The following is a 13,624-nucleotide window of genomic DNA, read 5'->3' as shown; positions in this document are numbered from 1 at the left end:
CAAGACTCAAAAAACTTCCAGAAGGCTATAAAATACTTGACACTGACAACGTTGCTAAAACTCTGCTCCACTTTTAATTTATGTTTCCCAACAGAATATAATTTTTATGATGTCCTCTGAATAGTTTTACTCTTTTCGAGCAGAAATACTTTATGGGCCCACCGAAAGAATTTAAATTCAGAATTTTAATGGTGCCTGCAAATAATCCTGCTTTCTTTCACAAACTATTAATATTTTAGACCATTAGGCACATTTTGCATTTTGAATTCATGTTTTAGAGGAAATATTTCAGCGAGTGTGCTCAGGACGTTGTACATATCGTTTCCTCTTCACCTTTTTACCATCGCATCGCAAGACACTGAGCAGGTTTACATATCTACCCGTACATCGTCGATATTCCATCTACACCGCACATCATCAGACCTTGTTGCATTTGCAACTAGGTATCCCATGTTAAAACAATACATAGTTTGCATAACATTATCGAGTTTGTTTGCAACATCATCACTGCTTGCTGCATTTGTTTTGGAATTGCCCTGTGTTATTGCAACGCCAACATACCTTGTTGCATTTGACGTAGCGCGTAGCGACCTCATAATAGCCGGCGCAGTAAATCTGCTCGCGCGGGATGAAGGTCTTGGTGCCAATGGAGTTCTTGCACTGTTAAGTTTGTTGACAACATTATCATGCCTTGTTGCACTGTGTAATTGCAACATCAACATACCTTGTTGCATTTGACGCAGCGCGTGGCGAACTTGTCCTCATAACAGCCGGCGCAGTAGATCTCCTGCTCGCGCGGGATGAAGCTCTTGGTGCCGATGGGGTTCTTGCACACCACACAACAGAAGCACTTCTCGTGCCACTGTCGCGTTTTGTACTCCATCTTCTTGGTTCCTGGAACAATTAAGATAGTTCTATCAAATCTAGGAACAACGTAGCTTGGCTATCAAACAGTTTGAAGGATTATCTTTTTAGGCATCCTTAGATAAATATCTGGAATAAGATGAAGCGTTGCCATCGCTTGGAGTGAAAAATACATCGGAGTTTTATTAATTGAATACTCTGGTTTCAAAGAATCTTTACTCTTGGAAGAATTGACAAGACTTTATCTTTATGCAAGATACAAAAAAAAATCTGCCCATGTTGACTTCTTTTTATATTAAAATTGTGGAATTAAAACCCTTTTTGGTACAGTGGGTCCTTTGGGTGGAACTTAACGTCGCAAAAATATCCTATATTATTATTAGGTATTTTCTATGCAACCTTCAAACTTCGACAAAATATATGGTGCTTGCGACACATTTTACGTCGTTTTCAGTTTATTACGCAGAACTGAAACTTTATAGAAAGTTATAACCCAAGTTATAACATTAGTAGGCAAAGTTAAATCTATGCCATTAGCTTATTCGACAAGAAGGACTTTTTAATTTCCGTATTTTATGGATTACGATCTATTTTTTATACCTATAAATCTTTAAAAACTTTGAAGGATTTCGGTGAAACTATACAGGCCGACGCACTTGAAAATCCTTCATCGATTTCTGATAGAAATGTGAAAAAATAAAGTCATCAAGATTTTAAACACAAAAATAAACTTCGACCGCTTCCGATAAGAGTAGGAAGTGGTTTAAAATCTTAATTAATTCCGAAAAAAATTACTTATATTCGCCATGTTAATTAAAAACAGCATACCTCATTAAAATATCGAATTCGGAGAAACGCAAGGTGATCACAATTATTAAAATACTCCTCGCTGCTACTTCATAAGGACTTCATGGTCCTTGAACAATGGTTCAGTGAAAAAAATATTCAAAGGTACTTGTTTTTTCACTGACTTCCAAAAATGTGGTAAGTAGGTTTTGTTGTTTGGCGCGGTTCAAAACTGTTTTAGAATATTGGTGGACCGAAAATTTGGACAGAATTTTGTCAGAAAGTCAGCAGATTTGAAGAAGTACGAACGTTCCAAATGTGAGATTAAGAAGTACAAAATTGGCTCGGTGATGTAGCAATGATAAAGGAGACCTTAGTAATTTTGGTCGGCCAGAACCTTACAGACTATCCAGCATAGACGATCCAATCATATTTGTATAGTTGTAAGTGTACCACTTGTTCAGAATGCATTTCCTACCGAGAAACACCAGTAAGAAACTCGGCGGTTGCTCTTTTCAAAGATTTGATATAATCAATATGCCGTGTAGGTATAAAAGTAATCTCGGTCTCGCGCATTGTTGGAGCGAGCTGCAGGTCAAATCCACGCTCTTTTAAAATAATGATACTAGTTGTTGGCATATCTGTAGAAGGCTTTTTAATAACATTCGTAGCAACAAAAAACTATCCATATCTGGTAATGACTTCTATTTTAGTAAGATAATGGTTCAAGATGGATGATGTAATACCTAAAGTGGTTATAAGAAATCATCAGACCTTATGGGTGCGGTCCGTGGGTGCAAAATATTCGCAGTTAAGATAATTGTGCGGATCGGGACGGTTCGTTAAATTAATTATAGGTAGAAATCAATAATGAATTAATCGTGAATGAAATCATCTTAGATAACGGTGTTTTTTGAACTTAGAAAGGTTAGTTTGGGCTTTCATTTACTTCATTAAAACGTTGGAACTTTGAAGGCTTAATTTGAAATTCAAAAGCATAATTTATTAGAAATATCTTATAACATTGAAATATCTTAAATAACTGCAGTCTTTTTAAATTAATCTTCGTTAAAAGCTTTTAAACTTTGAAGGCTTGACATGAAATTCCAATGAGTACTTTATTATTATTATTATTATTATAAACATTTATTTCGGACTATTCCATTCATCCATATAGTGTTAGTAACAGGGTCTTATGAACTATGTTAGTGATTAAATTAAATTAAATTAAATCAAATCAAGTCAAATGAAATCAGATTAAATTAAATCAAACCAGATTAAATTAAATTAAATCAAATCAGACCAAATTAAATCAAATTAAAATAAATTAAATCAAATTAAATTCAACTAAACTAAATTACATTATTATTAATTGTCAAATTAGGCTCAGTTCATGTACTTCACTTTAACTTAAGTATTAGAAACTTTTGTTAAGATCATATTAAAATAATTATTTTGATCAGTCTAACTTTGATTAGGTTGCAATACGTAACATGATTGCTAAATAGGTACCTAGTTAAGTAGGTACCATTACAAAATATGTGAATATTCCCGTTTATTTTAACTTATTTTTTGTATCATAACATGTTTCAAAATAAAACTTTGATTGAATCTTGAAATTTTTATGTTTCTTACAACTTTTATTTTATCACCGCTATGTGAAACAATAGATAGGTTCGTGTACTACGAATCGTTTGTCGATCGTAAATTGGTATCGATGGCGACTAGCGTGATGGCAAAGGTTCAGAATTTAATACTTCCTTGAAAGCCATGGTACCGCGGCTTGCATGTGGCATTGACACTACAGGATATTTGGGCGGTGCACGCAAATCTATGCATTGTTCAATTCCGAAGGTTCCGAAAACCGATTTGTTCGATTTGTCAAGTTCATTACTGATAGTGTACTGTTTTATAACATCCTCAATGTCATTTCCAATAATTATGCATTTTCATGTGACCATGGTGGCCTGCTTTTATTTCTTAAGAGTTCTTCGCGTGGTTTAAGGTTTTGTAAAAATTCCATGGGGTGACTTTGATTCCGAGTTAAAAAGTATGTTCTGTGTCCGTCTCCAGAACACAAGCTATTATACATATTATGTAGTATGTCCGTGTCAAAATTTTTCAGGTGAGCCGTGAAAATGTTTTCCTTGTTCTATTTATTTCGAAATGCCTGATTGATCCTGCTTCCTATAAGATTACTTAGGGAACTCAAAATATATTTTTGATATTAATTAGAAATATTACTATACCCAAAAAGCACAAAAGAAGCTGAAGTAGCAATGGGCAACATAGCTCAAACAAAAGAACCGAGAGGTTCCGTTGGTGCTGGAATACTGAACCAACAACGCCTCGGTTACTAACCAAAACCAACGAGCGAACAAAAACGAACCAACGCCGCCTTTGTTCCTGCCACAAGGTGGACGAACGACCTGGAAGCCCATGTATTCAAACGGCGTAACTCTTTGACTGAGAAAGTTCTTGAAAAGAGACTTTACTATATACAACGGCTGTCGTTTGATAGTGGAGTAAAATCGACTGAAAGTTCTAAACTTTGTCTTACATCAAGTTCATCGACTCGGTGTATTGTATCACAATTTCCATTATCTTTAGTCGGAGTTTAATGGCCGAACTTCGACGGGTATAAGTTTCGGATCGCGTGACCAACGACACCCGTGCCACAGTTTAACTAAATTACAGTTAAGAAATACCACCTTGGTAAAAACCGGTAAAATGTTGAGAACAAATGAAATTCATTTTGGGAAAAGGACTTTCGATATAAGGATGCACCTACCCATATTCGAGCAAAATTAACAACTATGATATGATAATGATTACGATTATGATATCTCTCTTTCTTAGGAACAAATAAATAAATGCAATTCTAAATCATGATATTTTTCGTGATTTGATAGTACCTAAGTCATAAATATTTTCGTCTATAATACACATATTATACTCTGTTCTATTGTCAAAAATAGGTCATGATAAGTAAGCACCTATGCTAGAGCGCATAAAATATTATTTAAATAACAAATAAGCAGTTGACCCAGATATTATTGACTCTACCACAAAACAGATTTCCCATGCAAAAACTGCCCAAATGTCAATTTTATAAATAATAATAATAATAGTCAAACTTGTTTTTGTTTTAAATCGATCTCTATTCACTTATTTCAAAAACAAAAATTCACATAACGAATTGGTTTTTTGGTGCTCATAAGCGCTTCTCTCGTGTGCTCTTGTGTGATGCTATACTATATGCTACTGACCACACAACCTGCTTGGTAACGTCAAACTGTACGGTTGTTAAACAGTGTCACTCGTGTCATGTATTTGTTCTTGTTCAAGTTCGGTACATTTGTATTCACGGGATCAGATTGTTGGGGCCGATATTGACTTATTATTCTGTTTCGCCTTCAGTATTTTGTATCGTATTAAAATTTGCATGGTTTTCCTTTGTTTTAGCAAGCCTTAAAGATTATTTTCAGAGATATCCAGTCTAGTTTTGCATACGCTTCAAGTTTTTCATTCTTTTACTATAAAAACTCTTTAACCACTGACCTATTTTAGAAAATTCATCGTTTTTTATTTTTTTATTTTAAACGTTCAGTAGCTTTATTGGATCTTAATTTTTATAGAATCTATACGACCTACTAGTTCCGTAGTTTGATGATATTATGTCAGAAACCTTTCCGCAAGTTCCAACAACAACTGTACATAGTTTCAACTTAATCGAATGAACGATGCGCAAACGGTACCGAACGGACTAACAATCAAACATTATTTTTTATAAGTAATTATAAGATTATTTTGAGCTATGTACTTGAAAGTAGAACGGCATATACACTGGATGCAAATGCCGTCAGCAGCATCAGACGCATCGTTGAACCTCTGCTGACGACACCGTTCCATTTTAATTCGGAAAGAATCAGCCTGGCTGTTCAGCGCAGAAAAAGCAGCTAGTATTCTGGGCACCATTCCACGTTGGCAAAACTTATTTAAAATCTTTTAGTTTTCAAATAATACATTAATAACCAGTTATCATAATTATTAATAACCTAGCTTTCTGCATAATAAAGGTGCTTATTTTACATAGAGCCATCAATTCTGGTCCATATAAAGAGCATAAATGAAGGTAGCCGCAATAAAGTAGCTATTACAAGTGAGTTATTGCGTAGTTAAGCTAGTGTTGGTCCAATGGCCACATTTGCAAACCAAATGGGTTTATAGCTGGTTGATGCTATGAAACAGGCCAGGGTTAAAACTTTGAACGCTTTGAAGGAATCAGTTGACAGGTTGTCACTACGACCTCTCTCCGAGCATGTCAGATTGCCATCCCGTCGGTCTGTGAAGTAGGGCAATAGAGAGAACCGTTTACGAATACACCGATCTCTATTGTCACTGTAACTTCAAATTAGTGAGGTGTCTATTACTCAAGCCCATTGTTTTTCACTACATTTAGTAACTATTTAGTAATTTCTAACTTCTAGTCTCAGTAAGAATTTAATGATCGCCCGTCATACATCTTAATCCTGCGCAAACTGCCGCTCTTTTAGTTTTGACTGCCAAGTTCACTAAGCGAGTTTTTCTTTGATAAGCTTTTGTCGCTGCGACAAACTAGTGGAGAGAGAGTTCTCGCCGGCAGTATGTACATATTCAGCTATCAATTATTATTTATCAATTTTAAGTGTAGAATGTACCTGCTATACTCACCGGCTATATTTTTTGACACGGAATCATAAATCGCACGTATATACGTTTCTTGAGCGAGAAAATGGTCGATGCATATTCGCTTTCTCATAGACGGCCGTGGGACAGGTGCCTAAGAAACGATTTTGAGAAGATCCAACGGGTTCTTTAAAAATATGAATATCCTTGGGAATGAAGTCGATGGTTTTAAAGCTAGTATTAATTTCAACATAAATTATACATAATGTTGTCCACCCACCCATTCACACTACAAATTATTATGCATTTGGTCCACTTTCCCTAAAAGGTATCTCGACAGTTGTGATCTTGTAGCCTCGTTGAATTAGCATGTAGGCACGAGATAACTCGCCTCACTTCACACGGATTTATATCATGAGATTTGAAGACTATTGTAATTTTTTCTGAATTTTCCTGACTGTAATCTCACCTAATCCATACTTCATACTCATATTATAAATGCGAAAGTTTGTCTGTCTGTCTGCCTGCTAGCTTTTAATGGCCCATCTGTTTAACAGGTTTTGACGTTTGATACGTATCTGATTAGGTATTTTTTGTTACTTTTTGTCCCGGAAAATCAAAATGTTACCACGGGATTCTTTAAAACCTAAATCTATTACAATTTTGTTTGGCAGTTGCTGGATCTAATCACATTTTATTTAATTTTCTTATTCAACGTTCCGAAATCCGATCCTATAATACAGAACACCGTTAAAAGTTAAACCCCACAAACTATGCCCACAAAGTAAATAAGTCAGTGCACTTCAAAGTTTACCCACGAGTGAAAGTCTCTGTATAACAGGAATAGAATACAATACGCCACAATGGTATTAAGTTTCCCTTTACACGACTACGAGCCGGTAAACCAACACAAAGAGACAATGTACCTAAATGTCATTTTTTAGGGTTCCGTAGTCAACAAAGAACCCTTATAGTTTTGCCTTGTTACTATAGATTATTGTAATAGTAGATATACACATCGTCATGTTTATTTTACTACTTATGGGAAGGTTATGACTTATGAGTGACTTACGCGTGTTTAGCAAATAGCGATTAAAGTGACACAAAACCTCTATAAGAAAAATAGAAAAGAGCTGATTAACTTTCAAACGGCTGAGCCGATTTTCTTCGATTATAGCTAAGAACACTCTCGATCAAGCCACCTTCCAAACAAAAAAAACAAAATTAAAATCGGTTCATTCGTTTAGGAGCTACGATGTCACAGACAGATACACAGATACACACGTCAAACTTATAACACCCCTCTTTTTGGGTCGGGGGTTAATTAATTGCCGATCTAGGTTACATATTAGATTTTGACAAGAGATGTATAGTACAAACAGGTCGATTTGGCAAGCAGGGTACGAGGCGGGGGGATCCCGGCGCGCTATCCCGCACCGGGTTAGCGCGGAGGCTGTGCGGGTGTACTGTCCCCATCCCGATTGCCATGTCGACCTGTCGCGAACCATAATTTCGTCACTATCGAAGCTAACTTCGTCTTAGATGTCAATTTTGATGCAGCGGACATGAAAAAAAGTATAAAAGAGGAACGATAACTTATTTTGACGTAAGTTATTTTTTTTTTAAACTGATCGATAATTTTGTATGTGCGCAAATGCACACCATTTCAGTTATTATGAAGAGAATGCATCGCACAAATAATAATTATTAACAATGCAATTGTTTATGTTACCTAAATCAAAACATCACCTAAACACAGACCTAAAGACCTATTGTTTATTTATGAAGGAGCTAGTCGACCTCTAGGCTTTATTGTGGCCTAAAGTTCAAAATTCTTCGCCTACGATACCAAAGCTTAGCGAAATACAGTCCAACATATCGTAGAGTTTTAGAAACCTATTCGCAAGGGATTGTCTTAGAAAGATCACTGGGTCAGAAATCCATGGAGGACGAAATCTCATCAAAGATTCACAATTAATTGATGTGAAATGTTGTTCTACTTTTAAATCTATACTAATATTATAAATGCGAAAGTGTGTCTGTCTGTCTGTCTCTCTGTCTGCTACCCTTTCACGGCCCAACAGTTTAACCGATTTTGACGAAATTTGGTACAGAGTTAGCTTATATCCCAGAGACGGACATAGACTACTTTTTATCCCGGAAAATCAAACAGTCCCCACGGGATCTTTAAAATCCTAAATCCACGCAGACGTAGGCGGGCATCCTCTAGTTATGAAATATTTTTTAATTTAGCGCTTTGCTGCAATCAGACCTACTGCTACTGATTGTAGCCTAACAAGGAGCGCGCTTGCCTAGAAGATGCTTATTCACTCTTGACTTGAAAGTACCTATATTAAAACTGGATCCCTTACTGTATGATAGCTAAATTGTGGCGTTACTATGCAGGGAATGAACGGAACATATCTGAAGGTCGTTGACGGCAGTAGGATGGATGATGTCAGATCCGAACGAGTGGGAAGAGCGTACGAACCTCTGATTAATTAATGTAAGTATAATCGTGCTATAACCTCACTTCTACGGACCTTTTGAGCATCTCTCATTAGTCATTTTGACATTGTGAGGGTAGGCATCACGATTCACGACTCACGACTATTTAAAGAGGTAGCTTATCGCCTAATAAAACAGTAAGGATAAGATCACACTGCGGAATTTCCCCTTCTACAACTACCTACATACAAATCATAGGCATCCGATACCCTAGAGAATTAATTCAATAAAAAATGTTTATGTTTTCAAATGCTTTTTTTTCTAGTTGACTGAAAAGCCTACTGCAATAAAACTTTAAGTTAATTTCCCTATTGCCCGTTTCACTGTTGTTACTTGTACCTAGTACGAAACAGGTCGAGTTGGCAATCAGGGTTTGAGACCCTGATGGATGGAACCCTGTACCCCTGGCGTACCTTGGGGAACGCCCCGCACACCTCCACGTCACCCGTGCTAACACGGTGCGGGATAGCGCCACGCACACTAGCACGGCACTCGCTCTATCCCGCACCGGGTTAGCACGGCGGCTGTGGCATACTACATCTACCTACTGAATCGAAACCAAAACGCTGTGCCAAAACGTGACTGAGATTAAAATGTCTGTCTGTACTAATGAGACTTGGCTTTATATCGTGTCAAAACATCCATGTTATACTGATGTAACAAGTTGTAATACAAATAGAGACATTGTTTCGAATGACGGACGTACTATATTCGTTATCACTTATATTATATACGTTGATGTTGCTGCAGTTCAAGGAAATCGTTATAATGTAACTATCAACAGATATTACCGTCATTACAGTATCGCTTTTCAAAAATAATTTGCTAACTTCCACAATTTAGACGTACCTAGTCCCTACCTATGTATGTATATAGTATAAACATTACGTTAGTTAGACAAACCTAGTAAGGGCGTTTGTGCACTTATTCAATCATATTCACACACACAAAAAAAAAAACAGGCACACTTTCGCAATTTATATCTAATATTATTTATTAGTAAGTATTAGGGATCCTTCATTCTTTTGGAATACAGAATATTTTAAGGAGAACGTTTGTCAAATGTTTAACTAATTCCCTAGAAAAATTATTACGAGAAAATTTAAAAATTGACGTATAATTTATTTAAATAATTCATACGAAACGATTAGAGATTTCTCTTAATTTGGATACTTTTTAAACAAGTTTTGATGTGTAGTAATAAAAAGTAAACGATTTTTGTTTTGCTAATAAAATTCCATAATTTTAAATTCCGTTCGAGCATTGAACGTAAAAATGTAATTTTAGCGACGCGATTAAGTCGTGAATGTATTGAAATGGAAAAATCTGATAACGTGGTTAGGTATTTGCATTCGTTATGCATTGTTTTTCTTGAGACTGAGGCGAATTTTGAATGCATTAAAAATTTTACCGTCAAATACCTCGAAATATATACATAATATTGCGTGCTACGTCTTCTGTTACATACATTCCATATTATATAAGTAGGTAGGTACTTAATATTGTTAGTGATTCCTCGGAGCAAAAATTGACGTGATTTATTTGCATGATTATAGTTAAAGACCTAAGTATAGAGTAACATAACTTTTTATTACGCAAAATCAAACTGTTTCCTCGGGATTTTTATATCATACTTAATATTATAAAGGCGAAAGTTTGTATATGTGTGTGTGTGTGTGTGTATGTTTGTTACTCCTTCACGCTAAAACTACTGGACGGATTGGGCTGAAATTTAGAATGGAGATAGATTATACTCTGGATTAGCACATAGGCTACTTTTTATCCCAGAAAATCAAAGAGTTCCCACGGGATTTTTAAAAAACTACATCCACGCGAACGAAGTCGCGGGCATCAGCTAGTGATAGATAATAATAATTAATTGATCTAGTATCTAGTTAATTTCTTGGTGCTGCAATTCTATTTAAATTACATTCTGTGGTGCTACGAAAACATTGCTTTTTTCGTCGATATGAGTAAAGTTAGAAATGACTTAACGATTCAGAGCTTTTGATATCTGAAGTAGGTAAGTAGGTAGTAACTACCTAACTAGTTTAGTTTAGGTTTAATAGTGTTTTAAGTGTAAGGAGAAATTTTCGTTTCTCCTTTCTAAAGGTTTATGCGACTTGCGAGTCGTAAACCTGGCTTTAAAGTTATAAGATAAACTTATCATTGGCATGCGGTAACAAGCAATTACAGGACCGCTTCGCTGGCGACTGGCGAGCTTACTCGTAAGTAGGTGAATTAGGAGAAAGCTCGGCCGTTCAACTAAACGCGGTGTGAAACTGACGATATAAGTATCTATTTAAGTTAGTCCTATAAGTACGATTTCCCTAATATTTTTTGGTAAGCAGGAAGGCAGAAAAAAAACCATTCATAGTACTAACCAACAACAGTCTCCAACCGCCATGTTGGATGGAAAAGGAAGGAACACATTTAAAAATAAAAAAAATAAAAAAATCTTTTTGGCAACGCCAACAAAAACTCAGTGAGAAAATTTAAGCTTTACAGGAAAACCTCTAAGTCAAGTTAAGGTAACGTTCTAACTTCTAAGTTAATGTTTAAGTATTATGTACGTTTTAAGTAACAAGTTATCACGTCTTTATTCCACCTTTAAGTTGTTAAGTTTATAGGTATACTTAGATTGTTATAATTACTTACATATTTATTTATAGATCGCTCATGTTTTTAAAGTCCCTCCTCCTAAGTATATTTAAATGGACCAGGAAACGTCTCACATCCATCTTAAACAATCAGGGCCAAGGGTTGCAAGCTATACCAAGTAAATACGATAAAACTGTGAAGGTTGAGGTGAACTGGCCGCCATATGTTCCCGTCGTATATAACCACTAACCATATAAAGATACGCATACGTCTCGCTGTCCATTCAACCGACGACCTTGATAAGCCAAATGGAGTATGGAGTTAAGGAAGCAGTTGACGTCATTTTAATTAATTACATTTTTGCAATGGACGCCTGTGATAGATTGTTTATTAATATAAAATTGCGTCTTTCATTGATCTAATTTAGAAAATAAAGATCGGTGGAAATAGTTTTCCGAACGATTGATAGATTTGTTACCAACAGTAGGTACGTTTTTTTGACTAGGCGCCCTATGCTCGTAAGAATTTATAACTATGTACGTAATAGTTAAGTTTATATTATTATACAAGAGACTATAATTATCTCATTATCGATCATATTGTAGAAACTAGAAACGCCAAGCATTGTAAAATTTCGTTTATACCACCACCTCCATACATCTCTAAAAAAAAACTGTCCTGTAACCGAATCTATGATCATTTATCAATTTATTTATTTATTTATTTTTACTAAACTTATAGAATTATACAGGATATTTTTGTTACATTAAACTAGTTTTTGTTAAATTAGCTAATCATTTGTTGAGGAATTGTCTGTTTTGCAACCCAAAATGGATATGAAGTACCTATTATTTGGCAGACTAACTACTTAACAAAGATCCAAAAATTAAGAGCTTTTCAAAAACTACCGCTAAGTGTTCCTATACTTATAGCCTAAGTTACCTATATCAGTTTAACTTTAGCAAATTAGGCAAATATATAGATGAATGATGAAATTAGCTAATATTTTGTTGTTGAAGAATCGTCTGTTTTGCATTTATTTAGACGTTTGAGAATTGCATCCAAATTCAAAAATGTTTGATTATATTTGGAATTTTGATAAAAAATAAAGAGCTTTCAGTAACCGCCCACCGGCAAGTATAGGATAAGTTAGATCTACTTAAAATTGTTATCTACTTAGCATGTGGTAACGGACGAATAGTAACCTTGTTTAAGAATTTACTGTAACGATCTGTAATTGTTTCTCCATAATTTCGGTTTGGCCCTTATTATCCACATTTTATGTCGCTGTAATGCCTACTTAAAAGCAATACTGGGTCAAAGTCAATCGTAAAATTGTGCGTAAAATAATAATAATTGTTTTAAATGCCCGGTTCAAGACCATGACTGGACCCTGGCTAAATACCTACCGGGAATTTAAGACTTGCTAGGTCGAATTTGAGTAAATACAATAAATAATAATCGGCGCAAACGTTTTTTTTTCTTCATATTACTTAGGTAGGTAGGTACATTACAGATATAAACTTGGTACTTATTTATATACTTGGTCGCAATTACGTATATTCAAGATTTTTAAATTTTTTTTTTAACTATGTCAATACAAGAAACGCACGTCGATCCATATTCCATTAGTTCGTTGCGGCGTGATTGAAGGACAAACCAGCAAACAAAGATTCTTTCGCGTTTAATAGAATATGATTGGAACTTGGAACCTACGAAAATTTTACGACGAACGAAAGCAGAATATATTTTTAGATTGTACAAGACCGGTAACATTAGATATTACTTAAGTTTAAATTACCCATGGTTTTCATAATAACCCAAAGTTTTCGCTACCCAGAAAAATATGAAATAGCCATCCTAACCACACAACATAATTTATTTAGGTATCACGCGATTAGATACCTATATAATATTATTGACTTACTTCACAGCCAACTTTTATTGGTTGGCATTTCTGAGTTATGGTCGTTTTTATGGCTGCGAAATGGCTTGGTATGGAATGGTTTTGTGTTCTGTATGTTGATTGTTGATTGCATCTGAATGTGAATATATATTGTTGTTCAAATACGTTTAGTTTTTGTAGTTTAGTCAGGTTGAAGGTTTAAATAGTTGGCTAGTCTTCTCTGAGATAGGCCGCCGTAGCCGAAATTCCTCAGACGGACAGTATTCATTAACAGTAAATAATACCTATATG

General features: G+C 35.3%; 1 protein-coding gene across 8 annotated transcripts in view; it reads right to left on the bottom strand.

Moving 5' to 3' along the window:
- The window catches only part of LOC123866949 (four and a half LIM domains protein 2), a 209,174-nt gene that overhangs the window by 3,845 nt on the left and 191,705 nt on the right, over window positions 1-13,624 (bottom strand). For all 8 annotated transcript variants that reach the window (XM_045908757.1, XM_045908751.1, XM_045908750.1 and 5 more), the window contains one exon: window positions 725-894. In XM_045908757.1, the coding sequence (XP_045764713.1) occupies window positions 725-894 (170 nt within the window). The remainder of the gene's footprint in view (window positions 1-724; window positions 895-13,624) is intronic.

This window comes from Maniola jurtina, chromosome 7 (assembly GCF_905333055.1).
Source record: "Maniola jurtina chromosome 7, ilManJurt1.1, whole genome shotgun sequence".
Taxonomy (NCBI): Eukaryota; Metazoa; Arthropoda; class Insecta; order Lepidoptera; family Nymphalidae; genus Maniola; species Maniola jurtina.
Note: the sequence above shows the minus strand (reverse complement) of the source record. Positions and strands in the feature narration are given on the sequence as shown.